At 36.4% G+C, this 11,430-nt stretch overlaps 1 protein-coding gene across 1 annotated transcript; it reads left to right on the forward strand.

Moving 5' to 3' along the window:
• The first annotated feature begins 3,901 nt into the window (after positions 1-3,901).
• LOC119407795 (claudin-19) lies at positions 3,902-5,582 on the forward strand. The gene is made up of 4 exons (XM_037674620.1): positions 3,902-4,100; positions 4,185-4,349; positions 5,264-5,342; positions 5,417-5,582. Exons 1-4 carry the CDS (start codon positions 3,902-3,904, stop codon positions 5,580-5,582), a joined length of 609 nt encoding a protein of 202 aa, XP_037530548.1.
• Positions 5,583-11,430: the final 5,848 nt, after the last annotated feature.

The following is an 11,430-nucleotide window of genomic DNA, read 5'->3' on the forward strand; positions in this document are numbered from 1 at the left end:
TTAAAATGACACATGGGTTTTGATTTGTGTTAAATAAAAACTTTCAAAGGTAAAATCATTCCTCTTTCTTATTTTGATTAATGGCATTTAACTCTGCAGGTCATCCCTGAAATTCTGACGCACAGAATCACAAGTCCAAGTGTGAACGGTGTCACAGAGTAAACACAATAAAAACATGAATTATCTGCAGCATCGTTCATTAAAATGGAACAACACTATTAATGTACAACAGAAAATATACATACGGTACGCAGACTTAAAGATATGTAGACCATTGCATTAGGTAATACATTCAGCAAGTACTTTTACTTTTAATAATTTAAGTATTTTAAAAGCAAGTACTTATTTACTTTTACTTAAGTAAAAATGTTAATGTGGTACTTCTACTTTTACTAGAGTACATTTTTGTCGGTTTATTTGTACTTTTACTTAAGTACAGTGTTTGAGTACTTTCTCCACCACTGTTTGCCACCTAAGACAGAAAGGCCTATTGCTCAAACATCTGCTTTGGTTTCACTTTCTCCAATCAGCGACTTCAGTAAATAACAACTTAGGTATAGTTTGTTCAGTAGAACTTGCTCTGCCCACCTTATTCACAGAACTGTGTTTACAGCTGAGGTTCCTCCCCGATGCCTGCTTCCTCCCTTTGTGTAATGATGACGAGCATGATGTCTTACATGAACCACCACCAGGGAAAGAGAAGTCCTTCGCTCATTGTTTCTGTCTAATGGGCAGGAATTCCCTGAGGTTTGCCAGTAAAACGGTGAAACTCATGCTGGTTATTCTCTGACCCTTCTGAACTTATTGGGTCATCTGTTTTCGGGAAGAAAAGCGGTTATCCACCAAATATTTTCACGTCTTGTTTCCAAGGCTTTCCCAGTTCACATGCTGATGAGACCAAAATACTGAACCCCGCAGATCTCTCTGCGTGGCCGGCAGTTGTCAGTCACTTCGGATGAAAATGTGTGATAAATGATGAACGCACAGACAAACTTCTTGGCTAACTTTGCAGCTTCACAATCTGTGACGACACTTCATGTTGTTTGAGACTGATGTGCAGAGTGAGGTGATTTCTTTAAGCAAATAGCTTTATTAAATTTTAAAAAGAGACTTTTCTTTGCATCTTTGCTTTAGCACAGTGGTCTACAACTCAAGACATCTGATAAATGACATACAGTTAGTCTTATAACAAAAAGAACTCAAATCTTTAAAGAAAAACTCGAGGCCCTCACTGGTTTGCTTCTAAATGGTCTCATATGCTAGAATGTTGCACCTGGAATCAATAAAAAAAACAGTTTTCCAGATAATCATTGATGTTCAGTTGTTACAATGTAGACATCAGGAAGTCCAAGAGAGTCCCACAAGTCCCAGGGCTGTCTCCTCATCAGACTCGTGCTGCCATCTACACAGAGGTCACCATTGGCAGCAGGTGTGACCACATCTGCACAAACACTGAGGAAAAGACGTTTGGGCAACAGCCTTGTGAAAATAATGGCAGCAAAGGAGCCACTTCTCCCTGGGAACAAAGACTGAAATTCTGCAGGAAGTGCAAGGACCAGGTAATTAAAGACTGGTGTGAAGTTATTGTTTCTGATCCTTGTTCCAATTGTTTGGGACATCTGGAAAGTCATTTGTCTGAAGAATAAAAAGTGAGACCCATAATTGTTTTTTGTTCTGCCAACAGGGCAGCATCCTGACACAGTCCATGTGTGGGGTTGCATCTCATCCAAAGGAGAGGTTTTAGTCACGGTTCTGCTCAAGAACCCTGAGAGGGATCAAACATCTACAAGCAGCTTCTTCCTATGATCGATGCTGAGTTTGGTGAGGATCTGGGTATTTTTCCAGGATGTGAAGCAAGTCTTAAAGATCATCACGTTGAGATTTTAGACTTGTGGCCAGGAACCTCTGAGAACATGTGGTCAAAGCTCCAAAGAAGCCAACAGATTTCCTGATGAGCTCTGACAAGAACGAGTTGCCATCTGTCGGGATCTGGACCAGAAGTTGAGCAGGACACGTCACCGACAACCACAAACCATTTTACCAGCATTTTGTACCATCACGAAACCTTCACACAATATTATTCAGCATTCCTGTGAAACACAATAGAACCATAAACTATGTAGTTCACGTGGGTCTACAAGGTTTATTTTGGAGAATTCCTATTTTTCCTTTTTGTCTTCTTTCCAGTTCACCTAGAAAATAAGTAAACCTGCATAAAAAGGTTTACTTTTCTTCCAACCTGAAGTTTGCTAAATTTGTTATCGGGAAGCAGGTTTCCTGATATTGTCGTCAATCATCTGGTGCTGCCTGCAGGCTGGAACTATACAACAGGAATTCTCTGCTGTAGCCTGGCCAGACCTTATTAAACAATAAGAGGGGGAAAAATGGTAAATGAAGAACTTTCTCGTAAAAAGGTTGATGTCAACATGTTTTGATCAACTTCTGATGGGAGCTGCGACCTGCGGTTCCAGTAAAATGTCTTGATGGAGGACTCTTTCCAGGAAAGGGTGGAGACGGATTCAGTCTTCAACAAGTGTTTACAAACCAAAATTAGGTCCAATAATCTGATAAGTGTTGGAATAAAATGAAGAGTTTCCTTGCATAAACAAGCTGCTGGAAAATGACCAGAGAGAGGAATGACAATTAGGCGTGCTAACTTTTAGGTATTTGGGTAAAAGGTCTCCTCTTTTTTTGTACTTTTAGTTGTTGCTGTCTCTAAGAGGTTGACTTAACTTCTAATTTTATTTTACTGTAGTTTCAGTGCTCAGAAAGAGACATAGCAGGCACACGGCACTTAGTACGTTTTCTTTCAGCTCATTCCCTTGTGCAGGAGTTGCCATGCGAGTGAACTCGCATGAAAGATTTGGCAATTGTTTTACACCCGGATGCCCTTCCTGATGCAACCTGGACTCGAACCTGCAACCACAGGATTACAGGAGCATGGCACAGACCAAGAAACTTAATAAATAGGCATGAGCTTGAAACTATTGGCTTTTATGCATCGACAAATGAATTTAATGAATTGAATATCTGTGTCATAAACTGAATTAGCAAAATGTTTTTCTGCACATAATGCAGTCGAGCGGGGAAATATAGAAATTACAAAACAAAACCAAACAAATTTCAGTCAGTTTATTATTTAATTCGAAGATTTAAAGATGCAAGGTTCTTTATTTGTCATTCCACCACACGGTCCCAGTTACATCCAACAAAAGTATTAAAATGTGAATACTTTTGTTGGATTTAAGCAGTTTCTGCAGGTACCCTTCATGTTTTTTAATGAGTTGTGAAACTGTTTTTCATCATTATAAGTCAAATAATTGTTGCTGTAATCCAGTGGTGCCTGGTCCCCCGGGGGCCACTTCCTGCATGTTTTATGTGTCTCTTCTTGGACACACGTGGGAATGAATGAGTGAATAACAGGTTTCTGCAGAACTTGAGGACATTTCAGGAAAAGGTGAACAGAAGAGCAGAAGAACAATTAAAACAAGGAAACTAGTGGCCCTCAGGGGACCTCCCCCCATGCAAACACACATGCACACGTACACGTTTTTGACTTTTTTGGCATTAAGATTGAAAAGCTTTGTACATTTGCATGTTTTTCCTCTCACGGTCTGCACAGTTCTATAGTCTACTTCTCAGCCCATTTAGCTGATAAGCTTCTCTGGCAACATGATTTTCCATCATCAGCTGCAGGTGGAGTGGGGGTCTTCATGCGTCACGCGCCCCCGGACTTTAAATAGAGCCAGACAGCGGAGTGCAGCAATTAGAGGGTCTTTAACACTGGAATCGACCGTCAATCCGCGATTGTACTGACTTTACTAGAGCTAAATTTAATAATAATATAATTTACAACCTGTCTTGGGCTTTTGATCTCGTTGAGTTTTCATATCTGGACAGGATGGCCAGCTCCGCGGTGCAGATCGTCGGGTTTCTCCTCGCTTTAGTCGGAGCTTCTGCCACCATCGCCGCTACTTTTAAGGTCGAGTGGAAGAAGGAGGCTCAGGGGAAACACCGCATCTATGAGGGGTTGTGGATGTCCTGCAGCGGCACGGACAGAACAACCTGCGAGTGGCACATGTCCATGATCAAACTGCCAAGTAAGCGCGCGCCTCTGCTCCTGCGTCCTGCGCCTCGGTGAGGCTGGATGGAAAGCTGATGTCTGTGTGTTCACTCCTGTGTAGTTGAGGTCCAGGCAACAAGAGCACTGATGGTGGTGAGCCTCTTCTTCTCTGCTGTGGCGCTGATTGTGTCCACAGTGGGGATGAAGTGCACGCGCTTCATGGACAACATGCCGGAGAGCAAATCCAAGGTAGCTGCCACTGGAGGGTTCCTGTTTATGTTGGCAGGTGGGTTCATGAGCTTCTCACTTCTAATCATTTTATAGCATACATTTTTTTTTATTAATAGAAATTTTGAAAATAAATGACAAGGAAAACTTTTTTTAATCTTGCATTGCATTAACTGAACACTGTTGATCAATGAAGAGCAAAGTTTGATAAATCGCATCCTTTGTGAGATTCAGAGGAAGTAGGAGTAGAGCTCTTGGGGATGGAACTGCGTCATTTTGTTTACAGGAAATGAAATGATGCTAATGATAAAATAACATGCCATGCCTGCAGCGAAGCATGGTGGAGGTTTCATCATGCTGTGGAGCTGGTAGTGGTTCTGAAGCCACCGACTGGAACAAATGGAAGATTTATTTATATTATGACATATAAATCAAAATATGGACTTTTTAATCAGCAAGTAGTTCAGTTTAAACGGAGCAAAAAGTTTAAAGTTAAGCTAAAATACATTTCTGCCAAAACGACTACTGCAAATTGAAATGAGCACAAATTCAGACTAGAAAAATAAAATTAACGCAAAGTTGGAGACAGCTGGTTCCAAAATGGCTCCAAGAAGTACCTTGATGTGTCCACACTGCTCCGTGCAATAATTATCATGACGTCATCATCAACCAAGTGTTAATTAGGATGAAGAACATGATCTGTGTTGTTTTTGTTTTTATTCATGTATTACGGTGAATTTTGGACAATTTATTTAAGAATTTTCCAACAATTAATCATTTTAGTTAACAGATTTCAGAGCAAACACATTAGCTTCAGCTTTCATGTTAAATTTTTAACATTTTTTATCAACAAGTTCATTTTTGTTACGCAGAATCTGTTTAATCATAAAATATCAATTCAACAGCATACTTGTTTACAAGAGTTAGCGCACTTATCAGTCATTAAAATATGTTTAATTGGCTTTTGTTCAGGGGTTTTGACCATCATCATCACCTCCTGGTATGTCAGTAAGATCATTGAGACGTACAACAGTTCACATCGTCTGCAAAGGTAACTCCACGAAGAGCAGAGCGTTGAATCACTGCACGTATAAACACCCTAACCTTCTAAATGTGTCTCTGCAGCCGAGAGTTTGGTAGCGCCGTGTTTGTCAGCTTGGGCGGTGGATTCCTCACAGCGGTCGGCGGTGCTTTCCTGAGCTGTCAGACATTTTGTAGGAGAAGATCATCTGCGTCCACAATCTCCAGCCATCTCCTCCCCACCACAAACCCCAAGTCCAATTATGTCTAATGAAGGAGCGAGCAGAGCGACATTCCACTGTCAAGCGATTATAACTGCCCACATTCATCTGGTGACTAGATGAGAATCAGTCTCATTTGACCCGTGCTGCAGCTGCTTTTTCTGCTTTCAGCTGCAACAATGTGAAAAATCATTATTTAGATATATGTTTGTATCCCACAAATCATATAGAGTTTATATTTTTTGTAAAATCATGTAGAATCTCCTTAATAATTTTGTTGTGATCCAACATTTGATATATTTTGCAATGCAAACTGTTCAGTTTAATGCTGGTGTAAACTTTTTTTTATATGTTTTCTACTTGTGAATAAAGTTTTATATTTTTACCAAGCGCTGTTTCTTTCTTATATTATACATTGGCTAATGGAACCATTTAAAAAATATTGTACATCTTGAAAAGAAAAATAAACTATGCTGATTCTTTTTTTTTTTATTCTTTCTGACTTCAGTGCAAAATCATAACAAAACACTGAAAACACGAGAACTACAACTAGAGAAATTGCATTTCCTGCGACAAAGCAGTGTGGATGCGTATTATAGAAGAACTTGCTAAATAAAAACAGCTGAAATAATCTAAAAGAAAAAAAAATACTGAAATGTAGTTGAAATGGAAGAACAAGCCTAATTTAGCAAAAGAAAGCAGAAAGGACACATATTTGCTGAATTAGATTTAAATGAACAGAAGAGAGCACAAAAAGATGGAAATGAGCTAAAAAAAGGGCTGAAATGAGCAAAAAATGTTGCTGAAAAGTAGCTGAAATAGCAGAAAGAAGCTTAAACTACCAGAAGGAAGCAGAAGGAGTTGAAATTAGCTTAAAAATGTGCAATTACCTGAAAAAGCTAAAAACAGCATCAAAAGAGCTAAACAGTAGCTGAAAGAGCAGAAAAAACTGAAACTAGCAGAAAAAGCTGCAAGGAGTACTTTGTATAACAAGCTGAAATTAGCATAAAGAAGTTAATTTGGATGAAAGAAGCAGAAATGAGCACAAAACAGTGGAAATTATCTGAAAAAACTTGAATAAGCAAAAACAGCTGAAATGTAGCTAAAAGAGCATGAAGTAGCTTAAATTACCAGAAGGAAGTGGAGAGAGCATATTTTTTGTTGAATTAGGCAGAAAAAAGTTACGAGTGTAAAAAAATGTGGAATTAGCTGAAAAAGCTAAAATCGGCATAAAAACAGCTAAATAGTAGCTGAAATGGAAGAAAAAGCTTAAACTTGCAGAAATTACCGCAAAGGAGCATAACAAGCTGGAATTCACGGAAAGAAATTTGAAGATGCACAAAAAATATTGTTGTTAGCAGAAAAAAATGTGAAAAGAGCACAAAAAAGCCCAAAACACAGCTGAAATTAGCTGAAAAAAAAAAGTTTAAATCTGCATAAGGAAGCTGAAAGAAGCTGAACCAGAACAAAATGTGAAAGAAGCAGGAAAGGTTGTAAACAGATCTAAAGATTTGAAAGATGTAAAATGAGCTCAATTCATTTTCTATGAGGAAAAAAAAAAAAGTGGCAGAAAAGGCTAAATAGTTCAAAAAGCTGAAGTTGCACCAAGAGCAAAAGTCACACCCTTCTCCTGAACAAGCTGAACGTTTTATTTTTGATTTGTTAAAATAGTACAGAAACGAGAAAGATGCTGAAAAATGTACAGAAGAAAAATGGATCACAGTGTGAATGCTTCATAAACATTCACACAATAAACTGGAGTGCTTTAATAAATAGAAAGTTCATTATTTACACTGAAAGATATACTTTTGGTCACAGGTGAAAAAAACATTTTGACCATTTTATTTATTTTTTAATGACGAATTTCATTGCAAGGAAATAAAAAAGTAATTGTGTGACATGCAGGTTTTTCCTCACTGTCATTCTTAAGAATTATAATACTGTTTCCCATTAGTCCAATAATTATTTTAATTGTTTATTTACTGTCCTGTTTCTTGAAACACTAAAATAGATTATGTGAATATAAAAAGCACGTTGGCTTACACAACAGATAATTTAGTGGAGTTGAAATATTGTCGGTAAATGTTAGAAAATTGTAGAGTTTTCTGTCAAAAGATGAAAACATGTCTCTTTGCTTAAATAATTCCCCTCACATTAAATAATATGATGTTTCCATAATTCTGAGTAGCGTTAAAAACTTTTCTTCAATCAAAAAATGGTCAACTGCAAACAAAAGAAGCTTGAATTTCACTTGATGTGCGAAATGTAAACCCTTTAGGAAGAGTGGCATGTTTGTTCACATTAAACAGCATCATTACGCAAATATTTTATTGATGCACGCAGATTTTTATTGTTTTAGCAGGATTTTCTGCCCATTTAATAAATAGCCAGAGCTGCAGAGGAAATGGAGTAAATTGCATTTATTGAAAACATGTTTAAAAACATTGATTAGATGATTAACCTGCATCAGTTTAAATTCCTACATGAGATCTTTGCTTGTTGAAAATCAGTGATATCAGTTCAGCAGAGCTTTCCCCTTTGGAACAGCTTCCTTCCTGGGATTTTTACTGTCATTTCCACCATCTTGAAACTGCACAACATCCGTTGCAGAGATGCCATCAGAGACTAAAAGCTCCTGTGACCCAGTTACATTTGACCCTCTGTGGACAGACGTAACGACAGAAAACCTGTTGCATGTTGTAAGATCTGCAGTTTAGAGCTTCACTGTTGCCTAAAAATAACTAAGACTGAACTATAGGCCTTGACTGGCCATATGTAAAAAGAATGAGGGAAAATCAGCTCAAGTCCAAAGAAAATACTTTAAAAATCACATTAAAGTTTAATTCCTTAAAAGCAACGTATAAAAATGTTAAGTGATTTAAAACTGTATTATATTGGGGAAAAAATATGTCATGTCTGAACTTGTGTCACTTTTGGAAGCTTATATAAAACTGATGCATTTCTGAACCTGAAGTATTTGGGGTGCCGTTTATGAAGTCGCACAGTCAAAAATCAACATCAATATTTTGGTTCATTTAGATTTTAATAAGAAAAAAAAGTTTTATTTTTCAAAGTCATATTTTCACCATGTTATTTATACATTTATAAATGTCATAGTTCCCAACTAGTTATTTAATTTACAAGATAAATATTTAGTTTGCAAACTAAATATTTAACTTGCAAGTTAAATATTTAGTAAAGTCAATATTTAGGTGTAAATTAAATACTTAATTTATACCTAAATATTTAATTTGTGAACCAAATATTTTGGTATAAATTAAATATTTAATTTACATCTAAATATTTAGTTTACTAACTAAATATTTAATTTCTAAGCTAAAGATTTAATTCCTAAACTAAATATTTAATTTGCTAACTAAATATTTGGCTCAGACCTAAATATTTAACTAGCAAGTTAAATATTTAGGTCTGAGGTGAATATTTGGTTAGCAAAGTAAATATTTATTTTGGAAATTAAATGTTTGGTTTGTAAAATATATATTTAGGTCCAAGCTACATTTAATTAGCAAATTAAATATTTTGTTTAGGAATTAAATGTTTAGCTTTGAAATTAAATATTTAGTTAGTAAACTAAATATTTAGGTGTAAATTAAACATTTAATTTATTCCAAAATATTCAGTTTACTAAATTTAACTTGCAAGTTAAGTATTTAGTTTGTAAACTAAATATTTATTTTGTAAATTAAATATTTAGTTGGGAACTATGCCATTTATAAATGTATGAATAATGTGGTGAAAATATGACTAAAAAAAACCAACTAGTTTTGTTCTTATTAAAAGCTAAATAAGGTTGAATGAATAAATGAAAAATAAATCAAAATATTGATGTTAATTTTTGACGGTGCAACTTTACAAACGGCACTCCATAAAACATCTGGAGCACTTCATGCATGCATGAGTTTTCCCCGGGGACTCCATGTTAGGCTGCAGCCTCAGGCTTCCTTTGCAAGAGAGATTTTCCTGGTTAAGTAAAGGGTAATAATAAATAATAATAAAGAAGGTTTTAGTGTTTTCCCCTCTGCCCTTTAACAATGCAGCCTTTTCTCCATTCATATTTATTGGTCCAGTGGACTCAGAGTGGAATGGTGAATGTGGGTTATCTCTCCGATGTGGTGCATTTTTGTGGCGTGGCACATAAAATCTCATAAAACGTTAGCAATGCACTTTTTATACAAGAATGTAAAAGATGTCAAGTACAAGTTCTGTTCAGATTTACTTTAAAAACACCAAATAGAGTTAAAGATTTGGAATTTGGAATGACATGGAAGGGAAGAACACGTTGGTAATTTAGTAAACAACTCTTTTCCATCTTTTAAAGTGCAGGAAATAGTTCAACACTAAGCCCATTTTTTATTTTCTTTCTCCCCCTTTGGACGTTTTCGTGGAAATCAGGAAGAGTTGATCCCAATCAGGATCTGTTGAGTAAAGTGGCCGTCACAGGAAAGTTGATTTACAACGTGTAAAGACACAACATGCAAACTCTCCACAGAAAGACCCCAGGTCCAACAGTGGGACTGAGTCCAGAATCTTCTTGCTATGAGGCAACAGCACTAACCACTAAGCCATCGTGCCTCCAGTTTATCAAACTGCAGCAACAAGTTAAACAGCATAAGAATGTATTTAAAATTTTGTTTTTGCTGAAATACTTAGGAAATAGTAATTAAAAAAATGGATTTAATGAAAACAAAATGATGTTCTGCAACTTTCCAAAGCGAATCCTTGTCATGTGCTTCTGTGAGTAGACGGACTCCACATGTGAACTTCAAGGACACAGAAAAGGTCCATAATGTGCAGAACTAGCATCAGACGGGTCGACTCCTTCTTTAAATTCACTCAAGTCCATCTGTTGTCTTGTAGGTGTGTGGGGTTTTCACAAAGAGGAAAGATTTATTTGTTCTTGTTCAAACTGAGCATAGGGGGATCCTGGATAAACAATCACGGCAAAGATTAAACTTCACGTCTTCTTTGTTGTTTACTGAAAGTGATGCAGAGGATGCAGCTGCAGGAAAACAACAAAGAGGAAAGCCATGATGAGGAGATGCATGGATACAGAGAGGAGAATGTCCTGAACGATTTGAAGAGCAGAGACAAATGACTCACAGTTGGATGACTCATGTGACAACACGTTTTGTATCCTAAATTAACAAAAATAAAAACATTATTTTGAGTTTGACTGCTGACAGTTATGTATTTGTTTGCTTTAACATCTTAGACCTCTTTTTGACTCTATGTGTTTTTGTATGTTTTGTTTTAGCTTTACTCATACTAAACCTTTTTTAGCACAGTTTTGTGCCTGGTGATTTAGTATTATGATTATTATTTATGTTTTGTAACCAAAAAACTTTTAGTATTTTGTCTATTTGTATGTTAGTGTGATTGTATTTGCACAGGCATTTGTGTTGCTCTACTCTACCTGTTTGTATTTGTAATTATTTATATCCTTAACATGTGTGGTTTTTTTTTGCTTTATAGAACTGGACCTGACATTCTGTGTTCGTTTCTCCTTCCTGTCCTCTCAAACACCAGCTGGTCAAAGCAGACGGCCGCTCGTCCTGAGCCTGGTTCTGCTGGAGGGTTCTTCCTGTTAAAAGGGAGTTTTTCCTTTCCACTGTTGCCCTTGTGCTTGCTTAGGATGGCAGACTGTACCACAATGAAGATTCAACACAATCTGTTGGCTTTTTTAGATAGATAACTTTTTAATAATTGTCTTTTTATGTATGTGAATGTTTTTGTTCAGTGCCATGAGATGACTTCTATTGTGACTTGGTGCTGTATAAATAAATTAACCGATTTGTTTCACATTTATTTGTAACATTTTGGCACCATTTTCATATATATATATATATATATATATATATATATATATATATATATATA

The sequence above is a fragment of the Nematolebias whitei genome, chromosome 3 (assembly GCF_014905685.2).
Source record: "Nematolebias whitei isolate Nwh7 chromosome 3, NemWhi1, whole genome shotgun sequence".
Lineage (NCBI taxonomy): Eukaryota > Metazoa > Chordata > Actinopteri > Cyprinodontiformes > Rivulidae > Nematolebias > Nematolebias whitei.